At 39.9% G+C, this 22,899-nt stretch overlaps 1 protein-coding gene and 1 gene segment (V, D, J or C); one reads left to right on the forward strand and one right to left on the reverse strand.

Moving 5' to 3' along the window:
* The first annotated feature begins 856 nt into the window (after positions 1 to 856).
* The window catches only part of LOC125458375 (immunoglobulin heavy constant gamma 2-like), a 40,367-nt gene continuing 18,324 nt past the window's right edge, over positions 857 to 22,899 (forward strand). Inside the window, 7 exon segments of the C gene segment in view lie at positions 857 to 1,029; positions 1,172 to 1,537; positions 2,034 to 2,351; positions 4,506 to 4,820; positions 7,346 to 7,666; positions 8,118 to 8,249; positions 10,641 to 10,708. Of these exon segments, the coding sequence occupies positions 993 to 1,029; positions 1,172 to 1,537; positions 2,034 to 2,351; positions 4,506 to 4,820; positions 7,346 to 7,666; positions 8,118 to 8,249; positions 10,641 to 10,708 (1,557 nt within the window).
* The window catches only part of LOC125458374 (matrin-3-like), an 88,356-nt gene continuing 83,865 nt past the window's right edge, over positions 18,409 to 22,899 (reverse strand). For both annotated transcript variants that reach the window (XM_048543616.2, XM_048543615.1), the window contains exon 15: positions 18,409 to 21,926. In XM_048543616.2, the coding sequence (XP_048399573.1) occupies positions 21,861 to 21,926 (66 nt within the window). In that variant the 3' untranslated portion in view covers positions 18,409 to 21,860. The remainder of the gene's footprint in view (positions 21,927 to 22,899) is intronic.

A 22,899-nucleotide genomic window follows, 5' to 3' on the forward strand; every position in this document is an offset into this window, starting at 1 on the left:
GCGGTTGTGGTGGGGGCGGGGTGTGAGGGATATGTTGCGGAAAATGCGGGAGACGCGGTCAAGGGTGTTCTCGACCACTGTGGGGGGAAAGTTGCGGTCCTGGAAGAACTTGGACATCTGGGATGTGTGGGAGTGGAATGCCTCATCGTGGGAGCAGATGCGGCGGAGGCGGAGGAATTGGGAATAGGGGATGGAATTTTTGCAGGAGGGCGGGTGGGAGGAGGTGTATTCTAGGTAGCTGTGGGAGTCGGTGGGCTTGGACATCTGGTTTGTGGGGTTTGAGAAAAGGGCATGGGAGAGCTCAAGCCTGAAAACTCGATATCGAGTCCGGTAGGTTGCAGGGCCCCCAAGCAGAAATGGAGATGCTGTTCGCCCAGCTTGTGCTGTGTTTTCCTGGAGCACTGCAGCAAGCCTGGGACAGAGATGTTGGCCAGGGAACACGGTGTGCTCCTGAGATTCTGCTGGGCCTGCTGTGTTCATCCAGCTTCACACTTTATTATCCTGGGCTGTAAAAAGGGCAGGCAACTTTGTTTTTGCTGACGGACCTGTCAGAACTTTCTTGAACTTAGCAAGAGTCCAGAGCTTGGACTGAAATCTCTTGTTTGGAAGGTGCACTGGGACTGGCTTCAAGGGGGGGAGGAGACAACACAACGTAGGAGCAAATTACTGCGGATGCTGGAAGCTGCGCTGAAAACAGCAAAATGCTGGAGATTACAACAGCATGCACGGAGAAGGAGCAAGCTCGTGTTTGGAGTGGCTCTCTCTCTTTAGGCATGCTGCGATTTCCAACGTTTTTGGTTCACAGTGCAGAGAAGGGCTGACAGTTGTGTTCGAACTGAGTTGAAGAGTTAAATATGGAACAAGTCCTTCACGCCCCGTCCCTTCCTTGCTGCGCTCTGAGAAATGAGGAAGGAGCTGAGAAGTCCCTTGCTCGCAGTGACACAGTCTGTTGAGCTTCCCAGCACATCAGAGCCTGGCAAAGGGAGCTGAGGATGTGTTGGACTTTGCTGCTGATGGTCTTACAGATGGGTAAGGAGCTAAGGACCCTCCCGGAATACCGACAGAACTGCGGATGGTGTAAACCAGAAAGTGAAACCGCAAGATTTCTATGTTTCTGAGCTCTCTGAATGTTCTGTCCCTTTCCCCTGACTCTCTCTCTCTCTGTGTTCAGATGCAGTCCTTTCCAACTCCAACCTGATCATCCTGCAGGCAGTACAGGAAGCCCGGGAGGGTGACACGGTGAGGCTGGCCTGCAGAAGCAGCCAGCAGCAGGATCAGCGCTCGCTAACCTGGGGCTACGTGCCAGCGGCCAACTCCACCATCAAATGGATCATGTCCCTGAGCCCGGGGTCGACTAACTTCACCCGGCTGGCCGGGTTTGAGCCCCGTTTCTCCGGCGCCAATGGCAGTGAATTCACTTTAACCATCGGGCAGCTGAAACGGACCGACTCCATGAGGTTTTACTGTCAAAGTAAGGACGTTGTGGCGAAGGCGAAGGACTGGTGTGGCTGTGCGGTGACCCTCAACGTGAAACCAGGTCGGTGCCAGCCTCAAGTCAGCAACACAGACACAGAAAGCTGGAAATGCTCAGTAGGGCCAGTGCAGAGAGAAAGCAGGGTTATTGCTCGAGCCCAGGAGAGATTGAGGACCCTCTCACCCAGGCTGGGCAAGTGGGAATCTAACAGGCGCTCTCCCCCAAACACAGGAGCTTCGTTGCTTTTTTTGGGGGGTTGGGGGGGGGGCGAGGCTGAACTGGTTCACAAGCTGTTTTCTCCTCTAGACCTCACCTCTAGACCAGGAGGCTAGCATTCTCAATCCAACTTGTGCCATAACATCCCCGAATAAGTCCAGGACAAGTCAATGGGGGGAAAGAACAGGTTTAGGGAGTCAGTGCAAATTTAGATTTCACGTTGAGGAGGCGCTGAAGTGTGGCTAGAAAGTATGGCAGCGAAGCACGGTGAAGGATTGGCTATAACCCTGTAGATTCACTCGAAGGAAAATTGAACCAACTTCTCTTCACTTTCTGAAAGCAGTCATTCCACCGAGGCCACCTTCCGTTCGCCTCCTCCAGCCATCGCCCAAGCAAATTTCCCCGCAGGGGGGCTGCAGACTGGCCTGTGTGGTGAGTGATTTCTACCCGGACGCCGTCTCCGTGTCTTGGTACATTGGCAGCGCGCGGCTCTCCTCGGGCATTTCCAGCTCCGGGATACTGACGGAGTCGGAAGGGAGTTACACCATCATCAGCGAGCTGACGGTGCCAGCGCTTCAGTGGCTACGTGGTCTTCAATACACCTGCCTAGTTTCACACACAACCCTGCCTTCCCCCATCAGAAGAGTGATCAGTAAAGACGGTAAGTTAAATCAACAGGTTTATTCAAAATCTCTTGCATACTACTTTCTTGTAGCTACCCTTTAATTAAGTATTTGGAAGCAGGCACATAGCTCTCAACATTGTTCAAGCTCCTCCACAACTCTCAATCCATCCTAGAACGTGATCAAAAGTCACCAGGTTTATTTGAATCACAAGCTTTCGGAGCCCTGCTCCTTTGTTACCTGAGAAGGGGCAGCGCTATGAAAGGTTGTGATTTCAAATAAACCTGTTGGACTATAGCCTGGTGTCATGTGACTCCTGACTTTGTCCACATCAGCCCCATACTGAGGCCTCCACATCACGGCTATGTTCAGCCCGTGGGAAGTAGAATTCCCACATGTAAAAGAATGTGTTTTAGAATGTGCTTTTTTTTAACCAGGATGTTGCCTGGAATGGAGGGGAGTTCTTATGAGGAAAGGTTGAGAGAGCGAGGGCTTTTCTCTTCAGAACGACGAAGGATGAGAGGTGACTTGATAGAGGTGTTCAAAATGATCAGAGGTATAGATAGAATGGACAGCCAGAGGCTTTTCCCTAGGATGGAGGTAGCTTTTATGAGGGGACATAGTTTTAAAGTGAGTGGAGGTAGATATAGGGGAGACGTCAGAGGTAGGTTCTTTACTCAGAGAGTGGTCGGGGCGTGGAATGCATTGCCAGAGAGGGTAATGGAGTCGGCCTCATTGGGGGCATTTAAGCGGCTATTAGATAGGCATATGGATGATAGTATAAGGAAGAGATGAAGGTTAGATAGATCTTAGGATTAGGATAAAAGTTCAGCACATCGTGGGCCGAAGGGTCTGTACTGTGCTGTACTGTTCTATGTTCCTGACCATGCCCCTACTTATTAGGCCAGTTATTCAATTAACAGAATTAACATTAAATCTTAAAATAAAGCTCACCAGCTCCTCACAAGTCATTCCCCCACTGCCCCTTGCCAACACATTAAGACTTCCAAAAACTCATTCTCTCATCCTCGTGTCTGGTTTCAGCTCTTACACTGTTGCACTCAGTTCTACCTCTGATCAATATGTTGCTGTCCCACAGATCCACTCTCAGGCCCAAACTTACCTCCAATAATTCCTTTTGCTTTACTAGAGTTAAAGCAGAAATGGGGGATTATCCCAGGAACAATTCCCTTCATGTAGGGATCTGAATATGTAGAGAATCGGGCTCCTGTGGACAATAAAGTTTCTGCTTTGGTTACACATGGGAAATCAAGTTCAACATGGGTTTGGAATGGCATTGGTTAGGCTGTGTCACATTTCCATTAGTATCATTTTCCAAAATCACACTGATATTTTTCATTTTCTTTCATCAACATGTATACCTGAAGAATTTACAAGAGCTAAGTTTGTGAAATTTTGTTCATAGAGCTGAAAGTGAGTCTTTGAGCAAAATTAAGAAATTTTAGTAGACTGTGTTCTTCCAAATGAAAATACCATTAAAGTTATACTGATCTAATTTAATTGTTTAATTAATGCACAGCCTTGAGATTTTTTGTAATTTTTTTAAACGTAATTTCAAAACAAGTCTTCTTGAACTTATGTATGTGAGCCAATTGGCAAATTTGAAGATCCTAATTAAATCAGGACGATCGGTAGAATTTCACAAATTCAATATGGGAGCAGGTATGGGATATAACTCTCTTATGTTTCAGTTCCTCCAGTTCTTCACTGGTTCAGCCAATTCAACCTGAAAGGTATTGATTTTCCTGGTGGGAAACAGGCAGAAATCTGAGAAGATTCTTGTCAATATACGGGACCCAGTGTTATTCAAAATTAATTATTTGAACTCTGTAAATTAGTGTGTCAGACAGACCCTAGACCTTCCCATGCCCAGAACCCATATTATACCACAATTACATTAGAGAAAATATTATTTTGATATATGAATAATGATTGAAACAAGATTTATTTTCTCAATATTTCGTTTGACATTCATTTCACTGCCATTTGCAGGATTTCACTGAGTGCAAATTAGATCCCACATTTTGCCAACAAAGGAACAGTAACTTCAGTAGTTCTAACATGTTTTGGGATGTTCTGAACCTTTGATATCTAAATGCAAATTATTCTGCTGCCATGAATTGACTTCTGAACAATACTATTCTGACCAATAACCACTTCTATTCATTTAGGCCCGATTCTGCCATCCATCTACATGTTCCCTCCAACTTTTGAAGAGATTGATGTGAGGAAAACTGCAACAATTGTGTGTCTGGCTGTTGGATTTTACCCCAAAAGTATTTTGTTTAGCTGGCTGGTTAACAACGATAAAACTGTGTTTAGTTCGAAAACTCTTCCACCAACTTTAAACACAAATGGGAGTTACACTTCCAGAAGTGAGTTAACAGTCACTGCGGATGAGTGGGAATCTGGATCTTTGTACACTTGCCAAATTCAACACGTTTCAATGTCATCTCCTATAAGGCACAGTTTGAGGAAAAGAACTGGTAAGGATGTTGAATTTGCTTGTCTTTAAATGTTTACTTGATATATCCTAGGGCATTAAATGAGCTAAAACTACACAAAGTCTAACTTGAATGCAGCCAAGTTTCTTCTAGATTCTTATAGATTCTAGATTCTTCTAGAATTTCTTCTAGATTCTTATTTCTCCTTCCTGCGAAAAACTTCTTGTCCACTCAAAATTATATCATGTTCTAAAAACCTCAAGCATGGAATATCATCTGAGGAGACCAAGATATGTCCAATGAATTCTTATTGTTGATGTTACTTCTAATGATTGACTGAAGGAATTGTAAAAATGAGTTTACCGTTATCTATACAAGTGCGCACAGTGTATTCTAAACTAAGTAGAGCAGACTCTAGCAAATACAAGGAATCAACTTTCCCTATCACATACACCGATCATTACTCAAATTCCAATCTTGTTTGTACATACAGACTTAGTGAGACAAAGAGCCCCCTCTGTACTGTATGATTTTATGTTCCCATTATCATATAAAAAGCATGTGTCTCCAGATCCAGATAAACACCTTTTACTCACCCAAACAGAGCGCGCTTTATCTTGCCCTAGCCTGGCTCTGTCTGGCACCATTTTCTCTGTTCCTCATTTATTTCATCTCTTTTTATCCTCTTCCCTTCAGACTCCTAACATGACTAGAGGAAAAGCTAATCATAAATCGTCTTACTCCTAGGCCCAGTTACAACACTTCTTGACCCTACAAGCTACATATTCTACGCTTTACTAAAATTAGTATAGAACTACAGATAAATTAACACTAATACAATAGGGATATAAATTGCTAATGGACTATTTTTGCAGCTTTAAACCCTTGTATGAGAGATCTATGAACAAAAGTTTATTTTAAAGTAAGTCTTCCATAACAAGTTGTTCAATTGTCTCGAACTAGTGCACTTGGTCATTCATAGACTATTATAGCATTGAGGAGGCCAATCAACCCATCATGTGCATGCTGGTTGAGAAAGATCTGACTACATTAATCTCATTTGCCAGCTTTTGGCTGATAGTCCTGGAGGCTATAACAGTGCAAGTGAATATCTAAATGCAGCTGAATTATTATGTAAGCTTCTAACTTAAGCAATGTTTCGGACAGTGAGTTCAAGACTCCTGTCACCCTCTGTCAGAAAATAATTCCCCAAAACACTTTTAGTCTTCCACCTCTCACCTTAAATCTATACCCCATTTATTGACCCCACCACTCACAAAAAATCTGCCCTCCTATCCAGCCTATCTCTACCCCATGTAACCTTACACACCTCTATCAGCCTCCTCTCTGGCTTCACTGCTGCAAGGATAACAGCCCCAGTGTACCCAATTTTTTCTCATAGCTCAGATTCTCCAGTCCAGGCAGCATCCTGGTGAATCTCCTTTGCACCCTCTCTAGTACAATCACATCTTTCCTATAATGTGGCGACCCATTTTATACACTTGCACATTACCTCAAGATACTTCAGCTCTGAAGAGGAGTCTTTAGACTTTAAATATTAGCTCTGTTTCTCTTGTCGCCAGAACTGCAGAGTTTCTCCAGCACTTCTGTTTTCATTGCAGCATGACCTTCTTGCTCTTGTATACATTGGCCAGTTAAGACATGTATCCTATGCGTTTTCTTAACCACCTTATCTACATGTCTTCCTTTCTTCAGTGGTCTCAATACATGCATATCAATGATAATCAGTACTTTACAGGGCCCCAACATTCCTTGCCTTGGTGGCAGTTCCTAAAATCTAATTTTTCCAGGTTGAATTCTATTTGCAACTTCTCTGTCCACCCGACCAGTCCACCGACATCTTCCTGAAGTTTACAACTATCCTCTTCACTATTTATCACCCTGCAATATTTCATTTTATGCTTCTATGTCATCTGAGGTCTTCTTGAATATATCTCCTACCTTTAAGTCCAAATCATTAATGTAAATCACACTAACAAGGGCTGCCGTACAAACTACTGTGGGACCCAGGCTGGGACCAAGCGGGGAGTATTTCGATACCATATCCATGAATCAGGCTTCCCTTTTTTTTGCTTATTCATCTTCAGGGAGGCAAAAGTAGGGTCAAGGGAATGGTTTTATAGTCTCTCTTCCTGGAAGCCACGCCTATGATTGTTCACCTTGCTTACGATATATATTAGGGAAAGTCAGTAACAACACCAATCCTACCTGCCAAGAAGGGAATGGATAGGTTTCCACCTTCCTATATTCTGCCTTGAGTTCTGAGCTTATTATTCACAAAGGAGCTAGATCATTGACATCTGGCTAGTGTTCCCTTATAATTTATCTGTTTATGAATCATCAAGTATTTCACCTGATGTAGCGGGGAGCCCAAAGTTAATATTCCACATTCCTACTCCAGGCTTGCAGTGTTACATTATTGATGCTGTAAACCATAGTCACTGCAGTGCCCTCACTTAATTTTCCTGAAATACATTTGACTTGATGCCTGTATTGAAGTTGTAAATATTTGCTTCTCTAATGGTCTGTTCCTGTCTTTGCTGTAGATGGCTTCATTCAGAAGCCTGTGATCCACCTGATCGCTCCTCTGTCTGACGCTGCCTCTGCAGGACAAAATGTTACCATGACTTGCTTGGTGTCAGACTTTTACCCTGCCGATATTTCTGTGACTTGGAGAGATGAGAATGGCCCAGTGGATATGGGAGTGACCCAGTTTGCGGTAGTTTTGGGCAGTGCCAGCGCTTACCGAACAGTGACCCAGTTGACCGTGCCGACAGCAGAATGGGAGAGTAACCGCACCTACTGCTGTGAAGTGAAACATGTGTCCCTGGGACAGGCACTGCAGAGAGCTGTCACTAAGGATCTGGGTAAAGTCCACAGCAGTGTATGAGAATGTGGTGTAATGTGTGTATACAGGTGTGTGAATGGGAGGGGGAGATGCCTGTGTGATGGGGGTGGATTGCAGCGTGGGTTTGGCAGATTCTGCAACAGTTGTGGAGACAAAAACAAGAGTTAAAGTCTTGAGCCTGATCCAGCTGTTCTCCAGGACTGAAGGGGCTTGGAAAAGTTCGTTTTTATGTTGTAGAACAGATTGTGAGTGCTCAGAGCCAAAAACAAAGGGGTTACTAATACTACCATTGCTAATGGTTCCACACTGTCCCGGCTTGCTGTGTTTCTGCAGCACGTCATGAAGATAAATTTTGACTGGCAGGTGTCACTCCATCTAAAACATCACATTTTGTTCGTGAATCAGGAAATTGTTTAATTCTGATCGTCCTTGCTCAATAAAGTTCTATTGTCTCCTTATACTAAAAACAGGGATATCCAGTGGATCCCCAAGGATAATGGTTCCTCTGTGCATTGTGGCTGCTGTTAGTGGTTTGCTTTTAATTATCACTGCTGTTACAATGATCTGCAAGAAAGCCATTTCTTCGTCTGGCACTGAGACTGGTAAGTCTGGTTTAATTGCAATTGATGCAGAGGAAATGGTACCATTGTTAATTACAGGTGTTGTACACCTTGTTCTCCTAACAGGCAACTAGCGGGTTATTTGGTAGAGCTGTTTAAAATCACAAGAGTTGGGAGAGTAAATAATGAGAAGCTGTTTCCAATTGCTGAAAGAAGACGGCACAAATTTAAGATAAGCAAAAGAATCAGCAATAACCCGAATGGAACATTTATTTTAGCAGAGTTGTGAGGATTTGTAATGCACCGCCCCATAAGACCGATGGACGCAGATTAAGAGGAGGTTTAAAAGGAAACTTGAAGGATGAAAATAAATTGGAGAATCAGGACTGGTTACCATGAATATCCATCAATAGAACTCGTGCCAAGTCAAAAGATTTATTTTTATGATGCTTAGGACAAAGCAAATCATCATAAAATGCTTTATGCTTTTAATACGACACCAAGCCACAATTATTAACTTGTGAAGATAAAACTGGCTTGTCAATAAATACAGTTGCTGAGAGCATACAACCAAAATTCTGGTGAAAGAGGTAGATTTTAAGGATTATCTTTCAGGCATTTGAAGGTACAATTATCAATGGCAAAGCACTTAAATTCAGAGATGCTCAAGGGGCCAGAATTCGAGGAGAGTAGATATTTCAGTGGGCCATAGGACAAGAGTTTACACAGATGAGAAGGGGCAGGAAAATGTTAGGGTTTAAAATGAGATTAAGAATCGTAAAATTGTGGTGCTTCTTAACTTGGAGCCATTGTAAGCCAAGAGTGAAGTGTTGGGAGAAGAGGCTTGGCATATGGGCAATAAGCAAAGTTCAATCAAAAGTTTCTAGAGAGTTTATTATGGGAGGTTAATCAGGAGTCCAATCGTATGGTCAAGTTCAGAGTAATGAAGGGAATAGGAGGATATTACACACAGATGAATTGATACAAAGGTGAAGCAAAAGAGGTAGAAACTGTTGGTTTTGGTGACCTGTTGGACATGTGGTCAGAAATTAAAGTCAAATAAAACATCAGCACTACAAGCTGTTTGGTTCAGTCTCAATTTTAAAAATATCACACAGGATGTGGGCCTCACTGGCTGGGTCAGCATTTATTGCCTGTCCCTTGTTGCAATCCACATCCTGGAAGTACACCATAATGCTCTTAAGGTGAGAATTCCAGGATTTTGACCCAGTGACAGTGAAGGAATGGCTATACATCCAAGTCAGGATGGTGACTGACTTGGAGAACTTGAAGGTGATGACATTTCCATGTATCTGCTGCCCTTGTCCTTCTGAATGAAAGTAGTCCTGGCTTTAGAAGATGCAATTTGAGGATCTTTAGAGAATTTCTGCAGTGCATTTTGTTGATAGTACACACTGTTACTACTGAATGTCAGTGATGGATACTTATGGATCTGGAGCCAATCAAATGGGCTGGCTTCAATTGGAATGGCATCAAGCTTCTTGAGCATTGTTCAGGGGAGTATTCCATCACATTCCCAATCTGTGCCTTGTTGATCATGGACATGCTTTGGGGAGTCAGGTGTTGAGTTACTCACTGCAGTATTCTTATCTTGTGACATGCTTTAGTAGCCACTATACTTGTAGAGTCAGTCAGTTGAGTTTCAGGTCAGTGGCAACCCCAAGGATGTTGATAGTGGGGGATTCAGTCATAGACCAAGCAGTGGTAGTTAGATTATCTCCAGTAAGAAGTCACTACCAGTCATATGTTTCACAAGTATCACTTGCCATTTGTCAGTCCATGTTTGCATGCTGTCCAGATCTTGTTGCACGTGAACATGGAGGGCTTCAGCATCTGGGAAGTCATGGATGGTATTGAACATTTTGCAATCATCAGCAAACATGCCCACTTCTTATAATAGCAATGATGAGGTAGCTTATAATAATTGATTTTATTATGTAATAACTGATAATAATTGACGAGGTATCTTAAGACACTACCCTTAAGAATTCCTGCAGATATATGTCCTGGAGCTGAGATGACTGACCTCCAACAACCACATCCATCTTCCTGTGTTCCAGCCAGCAGAGTTTGCCCCTGATTTCTATAGATTCCAGTTTTGCTCGAGCTCCTTAATGTCACACTCTGGCAAATATGGCCTTGATGTCAAAGGCTGATCACTCTCACCTCACCTCTGGAATTCAGATCTTTTGACCATGCTTGGACCAAGGCTGTAATGAGGTTAGAATGTTGCTAAGGGAAGGGTGGAACTGTTTTGTATGTTCTTTGCTATCCCATGATTCTATTAAACCATTGCTTTGAAACTTAACTGTGAGGAAATATTGACATCAATAAGCATTTTTAAACAATAATGTACTAAACAAGGCAGCAGAAACATTGATGTAAACCAAATGTTTCAATTTCTTAATGCAGCAAATTTCAGTGAGATGCTGAGCCTGAACACCAGACAGGAATCCTTCTACGAAAACGTCTATCATAAGGTATCTGGACAAAAATCCTAAATTTAGACCATGGGAGGGGTTTCTGTACCATACCGTTTTGCTAATGAGTTTTGGAAACTGATTGTAGAAATCACAGGGATGTACACTTCAGCAAGTCTTGCCTGTATTCAGTGAAATTGTCAGTGATGCAAAGTCTTGCTTTGTCAAACTATAATTCAAAGCAATGATATATCCACTCAATTTTTCACCAATGAACTTGCAATTGGTTATTAAAACCCATATCAGTAGAAAATTCACAATTTTAGGGATAAAGAGTCACAACTCTTTTTATTCATTCACATGGTGTGGACATTGCTTGCTGGGCCAGCACTCATTGCCCACGAAAAAGCGGTAACGAGCTGCCTTCTTGAACCACTGCACTCCATTTGGTTTTGGTAGGCTGACAATGCTATTAAAGTGCAAGTTCCAGATTTTGACTCAGCAATTTATGTCCAAATCAGGAAGCCGAGTGGTTTGAAATTAGTTCTGCATTCCAGCTTCTTTTATTTTACATCTAACATCTGAGCAGATGCTTGAAAATCCTCATATCAATTAGGTTTCTGGGTTTACTTCAAAAGATTTTTATTTCAGCAAAACCAAGGAAGGAACAGCAAAGTTTGATGACATTGCCTGGAATCATATTTTGGAGATATTTGGGAATTACAGAAATGTTTGATTTCTTGCACTTTTCAAAATAAATCATGTTGGAAAAAAGGTGCACACAAAGAGTAGCCTATTTAGCCCCTCAAACCATTCAACTATATCATTTTATTGTCACTTTCAAAGATATGTTTTTGAATCCTTCATCATATTAAAATATAAATAGTAGATAGCCTATTTCTTCTGTCTTGTAAATTGTACATCTTTCTGTATCCTTGTCCAACCCCTCCATCCGGAGTTCTATTCATCCAGCTCATTGTAATAATGGTCTTTACCTGCCTTGTCTCTTTTAATTTCCATTTTGCATTGCTCTACATTGATTGCTTTTGCACAGGCTAAAGAGATAGAGAATGATTTTCTGAAGACTATAGGGAATGTCAAAACAATACAGGACACTTACTAACAAGAGTTTGATTTTAGCAGTGAAGAGAAAATCTTCATCGAGGTTGCAGAACATTATCTTCAATGAAAACCTCGACCTGGGTAGTGATCAGGAGTAAAAGATGACGTAGAATCTTGTTGGAGATGGACAGATCCTGGTATATATTAAGCAAATTGCACAATTTGTGTTTAAAGGATAATACATATTCCCACTGCTTGCTCAGTTTACAGTGCAATTTTTACAAGGAATAAAGAATGTTGATCTAGAATTAATTTTTTCATTTCAATATATGGTTGCCAATGGAGTTCTTAAGTATCCAGGACTAAGGCTAGTTGTTGAGCTTCAGCCAGTTGTCAGTTTACTTGAGGGACATCTTTGGAAATGGATGATGCATTGAACATTGGAAATTATAAATGGCTAAGCCCCTGGTTTGACGTGAGTTTTTCTATTGGGAATTGGGATTTGGCATTTATCCCACTGATATAGAACAATGCCTTTCTTGTTTCAATGGGAAACGTTAAGACACAACCCTTCTACACCTATCCAAAATGGTTAACAAAACTCAAAACCAGTAATTATACTTGAACAGGTGTTGACAAAAATGACAGACCCTGCCATCACATGTAATAGAAAACAATTCTACACAAGATCTGAACTTGTGAATGTCAGTAAATGGTTCCCTCGCTAAAGGTTGGACCAAAGAGAGGCCTTTAAGACTTTAAAAGGATTTCATAAGATAATTGCAGATGTGTCAGTTTTTGGGGGAAATTAAAAGCAGCACTCATAAATGTGAGATATTCTTTAATGTATCCAATAAGGAATTCAGGAGAATCCTCTTCAGCTACAGTGTTTAGAATGCAGAACCGGCTCCGACAGAATAACTGAATGAAACGCTGAATGAAATACCATAGACACATTCAAGGGGAAATTAGATAAAACACGTGAAGCAAACAGATAAAGGATATGTTGATGGGATTAAATGAAATAAGGTGAGAGCACTTGTATGGAGTATAAACACCATTATAGGCTAGTTACACACCCACCACTATTCTATGAAGGAAGATTTCAACTAAATAGAACAGGAAGTGTAAATAAGATGAGATCATTAAATTCAAATTACAGTGATCTATGATTAAAACAGTAACCAATTCTGTATTACACGAGACTAATAGGTGAAGCCAAAATGAGAATTATTGCTTAAATCAAATGTATCATTAAACTGGCATTTTTAAAATTCATTAATGGGATGGCAGCATCACTGGCCAGGCCAGTATTTGTTGGCCATCCCAGAGGACAGATTACAGTCAATCACATTGCTGTGGGTCTGCAGATACGTGGAGTCTAGAGAACATGATGGTATTTAGAGGTCATTTGAGAACCAGATGGGTTTTTCTGACAATTGACAATGGTCACCATTAGACTCTTAATTACAGATTTTCACTGAATTAAAATTCCACCATCCTATGGTAGGATTCAAACCCGGACCTCCAGAACATTACCCAGGTCTCTGGACTAACAGTGCAGCGATAATACGACTAGGACATCACCTCCCTAAAATTGATAATTATATCAAATTTTGAAAGTAAACAGTCCTGCTTTTAATAACGATACAACTTTAAACTTAAACAATGAATTGTTATTGTGCTTAATGTTCATCCTTTAGCAGTCAACCAAACAGGACACTTTTGATAGCCCTTCTTTTGTAACTTAATCTGCTAGATTGCAGTCCTGTAACATTCCAATTTTTTTTAGCAGCTGAATTGTTTTAGGAAAAAACTCAAAGATGTGAACTTGATTTTGAAAACATTGCAACTGAATGAAAAAAAAACGAACAAATTCACAAGCTTATGGGCAACTTGAATTGGAATCACAAACAGAACACAATTAAACACAGCTTTAATTAATATCTTAGACAGTGACTTAGAGCAGATTCCCAAATGTCAGGATTGAAACACATCATCTGTACTTCAACGTCACCATCTTTAAAAGTCACACGTTACCAGGTTATAGCCCAACAGGTTATTTCAAGTCACTGCTCCCTGTTCAATTCCATCCTCAGGCCACTGTCTGTATGTTCGAGAGAATTTTCTCCAGGTGCCCCAGTTTCCTCTCCACAGTCCAAATATGTGCAGGGTTGGTGGACTGGCCATGTTAAATTACCCCTGTCCAGGGATGTGCAAACTAGCTAGTGTATTCAGGGTTACAAGGATAGGACAGGGGGGTCGGTCTGGGTGGGATGGTCTTCAGAGGATTGGTGTGGACTTGATGAGCTGATGGCCTGCTTCTACTCTGTGGTGATTCTACGATTCTAAGTCCTGTTTTCACTAAATCACCAATTATGTAGCTTATAAAATAAACCTGGTTGATGAATCTTATTTTAATCCAAATGTATATAACTGGGCATTTGGTAACAGTGCAAAGCATTTTAAGTTCCTGTTGTGGTCAATGGAGTAGTAGAGCTGGAAGGACAGCACACTCCACCAACCTTCCTCATTAGAAATAAAGTTAGGCACAGACGGTTTTGAAATATTCCATTTACAAGATTCATTATCTGATAAATGATTAAATAATCTCTAGTTATAGATTGAAAACTGATGGTGAACATATTTGAAAAACAGATCTGAAGGAGTAGATATAAAATATTAACTTTGTAACAGGCAAAGCATGATACATTCATCTTCTGCAAAGATCAAAAGAGGCGTGTATGTGAATATGATAATCGAAGGAGATTTTGAAAAGTGTGTGGTTACTTAAAGGATATACAACGCCTGAGGTAGGTTAGTAACTTATGAGATGTCATAACCTTAATACACAATATTTGAAGAAGGGATTGAGTGGAAAAGCACATTTACCAAGACTGAGTTGGTTGTCAGATGACAATGGAAGAAACTGAACTCATATCATGTTTCACATCTTAAAAGTATCCCACTGATTTTTCATTTCTCAAACTATCCCAATAAAGCACTTAAGATGGCAGACGCAACTTTAACGAAAGGAAATGCAGCAACCAATTTTCTCATAGCAAGAGCCTGGCAATAGTAAAAAAGGGCCTTTATTGACACTGACTGCAAGATAAATTGGCTAGAGCATCAGAAACACTCCCTTCCTCCTCTTAAAATAGAACTGTGCGATATTTACACTCATCTGCACTAATCAGTCAGGCCTGGATTTAACAGTTCATTGAAAGATTGCACTTCCAATTCAAGTTGGCCCAAATAGACTGGGAGCAGCTACCTGCAGATAAAAACTGTGCCAGTAGCCAGAGTACAGGGCAAATATGTTCCAGTAAAAAAGGGTCCAAGACGGGATGATTGGGACATCAAAATTAGGATGAAGAATAAAACAAAAACTTACAGGAGATAAGGAGGGCTCAATCCTGCAAAGACTACAGGAGTATAAAAAGAGCAAAGGAATTCAAAAAGGAAAGTAGGAAAGAAAAAAGCTTCAAGATGAATTGAGAAAGCGTCCGCATAAAGATTAAAGGAAAACCCACATATGTGTCTATTTTTGAAACCAGCTAGGGAAAGAGTAAGGCACATGGAAAAGGATGACATAGGTACAGACATGAAGGTGGAGGAGTGCAAAATAACAGAAGAAAGAAACAGTGGTGCTAGCAAGTATAACAGCTTTAAAAGTAGATAAATCCATAGGCCCAGAGGAAATGTATTCCATGCAGTTGAGGGAAGCAAGGGATAACATAGCAGGGGACCTGACAGTAACTTTCACATGCTAAGGTGCCAGAGACTGGAAGACAATGTCCACGCGTTATGAAAAAGTGAGGATGGGATAGACCAGAAAGTTAGAAGCCAGTCAGTCTAACCTCAGTGGTGCATCACAGAATCCCCACACTGTGGGGGAAGTCATCAGAAAGTTTAATGGTCAGAACATATTTTAAATTACACGGTGTGGAGCTGGATGAACACAGCAGGCCAAGCAGCATCAGAGGAGCAGGGATGCTTGACGTTTCGGGTCGGGACCCTTCTTCACAGCGTGTTATCTCAGATTCTCCAGCATCAGCAGTTCCTACTATCTCTAGAACATATTTTAACTTGGAGAAACATTGTTTAACCAGCATGGATTTTTAAGGGAAGGTAGTGCCTGATAAGTCTGATCAAATCTTTTGAGTTGGTAACTAGGGAATATTGATCCTTTGATGTGGTTTACATGGACTTAAGCAAGTCATTTCATGGCAGGTTGGAGCTCAAGGGATCCAAAGCAAAATCATGTTGGTTCCAAAACTGGCAGGGAGGCAGGAGGGAAGAGGGTGATAGTGGACAGATGTGTGTGTGACTGGAAGTCTATTTCCAGTATAGATTCTTCAGGGCTTAGTCCTGTATGTTTTGCTGTTTATGGTGTACGTTAACAAATTGGATTCAAATACAGAAGGTATTTAAGGTGATAAATAGTGAGGAAATCAAGATTTGTCAAAAGGAATTCAACCCTGAAAACTAAGGTTATGCCGCTGGGGAGGTCTACCGAGGCAAAGAGGTTGAACAATGAATGGAAAGCACTGAAGATTGCAAGGACCATGCTGTATATATCGACTGATCCTCGAAGGTAGCAGGACAGGTATTTAAGGTGGTTAAGAAGGCATCTAGGATACTTGCCTTTTGTTAGCCGAGGCATAATACAAAACAAGGATGTTATGCCAGATCTATATAAAACACTGGTTAGGCCACAACCAAAACCGCGTGTAATTCTGGTCAATACATCATAGGAAGAATGTGATTGCAGTATGAAGGATGCAAAGATTTGCCAGGATGCTGCCTGGGCTGAAGGGTCTAAGCTAGGATGAAATTTGGTAGGCTGGGGTTGTTATCCTTGGAAGCTTTAATGGTTGAGAAGGGGCCTGATAAAGGTGTATAACATTATGAAATGCACAGCTTGGATGATAGAAAGGCACCTTTTTCCCATTAGTAGAAGGTTCATTAGCTGGGGTTATAGATTTAAGGTTCAAGGTAGAGGATAATAGGAAATGGAGTACTTATTTAAGAAAACACCCAGCTTGGAATTCATTGCCTAAAACAGTGGTTGAATCATATTGTAACATTTTTAGCACTGTTTATTCACTTGCATTGCCATAGCCTCCAGGATCAAGGGTCAAGAGGTGGAAAATGGGATTATTGTGGTCAGATGTTTGTTGGCTAGCACAGACACGATGAATTGAATGGCCCCCTGCTGCGTTGCAAGGATCTATGAGTCAACAACTGCACGCATGCAGCACTGAACTGTCGAGAGATGCATGAAGTTTGGAATTGGGCTTGAACCCATGCTCTTCTTATTGAGAGGCAAGAATCCTGCTGCTAACCCAAGACTGACATTTGGTGACTGGTGAAGGAGTATTAAAACTAGAACAGACCAAAAATGAACCGAGGCACAAGAGGGAGTTAAACAGATGTTGAGATGCATTAATATAGAATTGTGGAAGTTAAAAATGACTGATTTCTAATTTTTAAAAAAGCCAACTGCTCAGAACACAATATAATTTGAAAAGCAATATTTCATTTCACCCACCTGATACACTCTTGGATGTTCAGCTCAGGTGGCAAATCTCTCATGGTTTATTTTTGTCACTGCTTTTCAAATAGAGGTACATCAGTATTAACTTACCTTTGCAAATGGACCATAATTTGGGAAGCATAAAGTTATCAAACTTAATAGGAAGGACGGAAAAAAGTGGAGACCAATAAATGTTGGTATTATGGAATTCTGGAATTCCAAATTCCAAAGCACTCTGGATGCTGAGTCAATGACGATATTCAAAGCTGAGAATGGATGATTTTGGTTATGAAAGGATCAAAGGATATTGAATTAGAGAAAATAGAATTGATGGAATAGTTTAGTCTGATCTTACTGACTGGTGGAGTAGGTTGAAAGTATTGTATGTTCTACGCCCGCTCCGATTGACTAGATAAATTAAAAGTTGATATTTTTGTGATAATCCAATTTTCAGCTGTATTAATAAAACTGCAGGCTACCATTCTGAAACACATCAATACGTTTTTTTTAAACACAAGGACAAGTTATATTCTGTTATGGTGTCCAAATGCATTGATTCTTTTAGTTTCTTGATATTTCAAAGTAGTTTGAGTGGAAACTTGAACTCCAACTGCATGTTTAAAAAAATCAGAACAATTTATACTTAATCTTTCATCTGCAGTATTAACATTTACCAGCTACCCTAACCCACCCAAAATGCACAAACTGGGGCTGTGTCTGATGGCAAAGTAGTCAGATAGTCTGTTTTTGACAAGGCTGGTTAAGGAATTAAGTCTGGACAGGGACTCCAGCAAAATACTATGCCCTTTAGCACAATGTCACTGATACACCTATCAGGTAGACATGCCACAATGTGACAACTTCTCTCAAAAATGTAACATACCCCAACACCAGACTGAAGTGTTAGCCTAGATTACTTGTTTAAATTCTGCAGTGGGATTTGAATTTACACCGTTTTTCAGTGGAGAGAAATCAGTAGCAAACTGAGCCACGAGAGATAGACCATAAGTCTGTTGTGTTTTACTTTTGTGATCTTCTGTTTTTACATAAACTAATCAAACACTGCTCTCAAATTCTTGCTTTTATCTTTCTCAGCACTTCAAGCTTTATCACCCTTATACTTGCTAGGCAAAAAAAAGTTGATTCTCCTAACACCATCTTGCACCAGTAACAATATAAAAGTTTTATTGTGTAGTGTTCAGGCATAACAGGCTCTCCATTCCAGCCAACCTTCTCAACAGCACAATTTTAAACAAACAAAATAAATCAACAATTTCACATTTTATCATTTTATCATTTAAAGCTGGTTTTCCAACTGATCCTGGACACATTAAAGTTGAAGAAAGAGTTTAAAAGCAAACCGTTTTTAACAACACTGCAATCAAACATGAAATAAAAGGAAGCCGGCCCACTTCATTAACTATCAGTTTTCAAATCACTAAGTTACTCACCAATTTACTGCTTATTGCAGTATTCCACGTTTAGCTGTTCTCAGAAATGCCATACATCCCTTGGGAATCACAGATCACTTCTAAGAGGGAACATTTTGCTTTCACATGCTTCCCAAGAATTGGGAACACTTATCTGACTAGGCCAGAAAGATTCTCCTGATAGGGTAATCTAGCAATCAATTCTGGCCATCTATTTGGAAGGCAAGTGATCTACCAAGGCTTCTTTGTACAACATCTGGTTCATTACAGATCAAAATCAAAAGAAAAATTTCAACAAGTTTGAATACAAAACAATGTCTGTACCAAAGACCACAGATTTAAACAAGAAGCAAGAGTACATCACAGTTCTAATCGGCAATGATTTAGTATGTCTGTATACTTTAAATACCAACACCATCTCTCAGAAGTTTACTAAATACACTCTTAGATCTAATAAACAAGCATGCTTGCTCTTAGAAATGCAAAAGCAAGTATTTCAGTTCAATTGCAAATGAAGATTAGAATCTGGTTTTGACTGTGTCAAACTGAAAATGAGTCACATTACATAAAATTTGGGTCAGTAAAAGAAAGCTCAAATGTTCTCAAATCTGATCTTTTGACACCTTGTCAAGTTGAAAAATCAGTTTTTGTGGCAATTCTGAGCTATAAGACTTTCAGAATGCCACTGTATGTTCCGTATAGACAGTTTAAGCTTTTTTCAAACAATGTGAATTCCTATACTTTCTAAATACTGCACAATGCGGTACTTAGAAAATATGCAACTGACAAAAATGTTTGAGGCTTAATTAATCCAATGGTGTCAAACTATTACTTCAAATTACTTTGGCTCTTTTGGGATTTACAATTTTTTTATTGATGGCAAAAATATCTTGAATATCTTTATGACAATATGCAAGAATTTACACAATGACATGCATGACATCAGAAACATGAATATCTAAAAATAAGCTACAATTGCACAAGGCTTTGGATAACATGACATCTGAATTTAAACCAACGTAGTTCATGCCCCTTTATTATCCGTTTGGCAAGTTCTTATACTGAACGCAGCATAAAAGTCAGTGAAATAAATTTAGCAAAATACCCCCCATTTTTCCATCCCACTCTGGTGATTTCTAAATTAGGGTTTCCCAAAGTGGGGGCTTGGGAGGTCCAACTGAGGTCTTGAGCTGAAATTTTGGGGTCACAAGCTCTTGGTAGTAAGGGTCCCTGAAGAACTCTGAACTATAATAGCTATGCTTCCCTGTAACTGGCCCTTGCTCTCTTAGTTCTCACTCAGGGGTCACAGCAAATTTCAAGCCTCACGTTTCCTAGCTCTAAACGGTCTCAGGTAGTCACTTTGTATGGAGACCCTGATTTCACCACGCACGCCAGATATTTTGCTACAATCTAAATGATTGAACTAAAGTACAAAGATCCCAAGAAGCCAAATGGAGTGCCCATACCACAGCATGGATAGTGTCCTGAAATAATCTACTTCGGTCTAGAAAACACATTAATGGGGACTTCCAAAATACACTTTTTTATTGCATTCCAGATTTAGAATTTTGATTAATCCAAATTTGATGAGGTTGCCACATATTACTTGAGGGCTAGACAAGTTAACGGAAAATGCAGCATCTCATGTACACCCTAAAATTGATACATTAGACAGATCTTAAAAATACCTATTCCACTATTCAATCATTGACCAAATCTCTGACAATTATGGTTATGTGCCTTAAAAACCGGCTGTTACATTAACTGATCGCTTGGTCCTAAAGAGAACTGAATATGACAGTAGTCAATAAAATGAGCTAAATATGCTCTGCTATGAACAAAATTCATACAACCAGGCATGATATTTGGAAAACACTCTTCATTGCAGACTGAGATTTGTTATGTTATAATTGCTTGTTTACCAAATATCACACTAAGTGTTGAAAAATGGTTCTTTAGCATGCTTACAAAAGTAAAAATGGCAGAGTACTTGCAGTACATAACCTTATTCTCTGAAAAAAGTAACATTCACAAAAACATGAATTACTGCTAATCCAAAAGGAGGGGAAGAGCCAAAACAATCCCAAGTATGTTGCACTTAGCACATGTAAATTGCCCAGACAATGACATTTCTTATAGCTGGTTTATACTGCAGGCGACAATAATTCCTACTTGAAGATGGAAATTCAGTGACTGAATGAAGCAACAACTACTACTTTAAAACAAAAACAGAATATGTTATGTTTTTCCAATGTTTATATGTATGTTAAAGGAAAAAAAATCTCCAAAATATTTGCTTAGTTTGGGCTGAGATGGATGGATATCAGTGTTGGTCCAATATATCACAACCCAGATTACAAACTCTCTACTTATGGTTTTACAATTGAAAACACAACTGACAACTTAGTATTCTAACTTAAATCAGTGAAGGAACAATGATGGATGAGATTAATTCCCATTTAATCTTGCATTCATTCTTGTAATGGATTTCTTTCTAAACAGTATTTTACTTTTTCCAGTTACGGCCAGTTACATTGTCAACATTTATATTAGCTCAACAAAACATAACTAGCAATGAATGATTAAAAGCTTCATGTCTCCACAAGCCAATCACAGATATTTAACCAGAGACAAATACCATATGTTAGAAGTTCAACGTTTTGGGCTTTTATTTTAAACAGGTGTTAACAAATCAAACTTTTAAAAAAATGTTTTGAAGCTTCATACTGCTAGCACTGAAAACATTATCACTGTTGCATAAAAAATAATCAATATAGTTAAGTGTTGAGAAGCAATTTACTGTGAGAAGACGATAACGAGTTTGAGATCAACACTGTAGGATATAATTGGATTGAAGCACAGGTCTGTGTTTCACTGCTGGAAGAAAGTGATTATTGCAGTTCATTCAAAAGGGTTGACTTGTCTCATCTAGGAACTTAATGAAGCTTCAAAACGAAAAAGAAACATGAACATTAAAGTTATAATCTATCATCAATGTTTCAAAATTCAAACTTTCTTACAGCCCTAAGTTGTTCAACATTACAGCACGATACTCATATAAATCTTTCTAGTTTAAAAACTGCAAAAAGCTCATATCCATCTGGGTTGTCAGATTGTGTTCAATGTTTTGGGTAATACTGGAATTATGCTTCTCAATGTTTTGCTCAGTTCTTATGTTCGGTCACTCCAGAACGAATTGCTGCTGTTTTTCTCTCCAGTACTCCATAGCTTGCTTGGCCAGTGTTTTCTTTGAAAATATAGCAGAAAGATTGAGTTGACTAACACTGTCAAAGATACAGAAGACCCTCACCTTACCTTACTCACCTAAAAGTAGGGTGAGTGATTAACAGCGAATGAAGAAGTCAAATCCTGTTTTTATTACAAGTACTCATGCTAGATTTCATAGTAAAAATAACTATGCAATTTATTCAGCCATACATGAATCCTGGTCTACAGTACAATAAATTGAGGGTGGCATCATATCTGCCAACACAAAATCACTGTAGTCATAATGTGATTGAATGGACTAGGTTTCGATGAAAGAGGTTTATAAATAAGTATTCCCACATTAATGCATAAATTTGCCAGGAAGTGGGATTGAGGATGAGATATTCATAAAGTGTGACCTGCCATAGGTTTATAGCCACCTAGCATTCCCCTGCTTTAAGCTTCACAAAAACAGCATCATGTTTTTCGAGTTTTGCATTTTTATGTTCATTGTACAGTAAACTTGCCACAGAAATACAAGTCTAGTAGTTAATGGCACAAAAACCCTTTTAAGGATGGGATAATTATGTATTGTTGCTAATGAAACTCATTTCCACAAAAAAAAATTTACAAATTGTTTTAGGAGAGTTAAAGTGTCTAGTTCTCAAAATTTTTAGAAAAGTTTTTCATTTTTTTTATACGTCTCTCTTGCATCAGTGCTTCCCTCACTTGATGCACCTACGTTGACAGTGAATTTACCAGCTCTAACTCACTTTGCCAATCCTCCTTCTGTATTTCTTCAATGCCTTCTTAGTCACAAAGATTAAAGAAAATACGTATATTTGGCCTGTTTTGCTCATCAAGCCTCCACACAGCCTGTTGCCCTTACTGAACAGTTAACAGTTTGCACTTCAAACAAATTTTCAGGAAACATTTTCAAAACTAAGCATGGAATTTCAAGTATAAACAATGGCCCATGCCCTATTGCAGCAAGATCAGACATACTGTATACA

The sequence above is a fragment of the Stegostoma tigrinum genome, chromosome 13, assembly GCF_030684315.1.
Source record: "Stegostoma tigrinum isolate sSteTig4 chromosome 13, sSteTig4.hap1, whole genome shotgun sequence".
NCBI classification, from domain to species: Eukaryota; Metazoa; Chordata; class Chondrichthyes; order Orectolobiformes; family Stegostomatidae; genus Stegostoma; species Stegostoma tigrinum.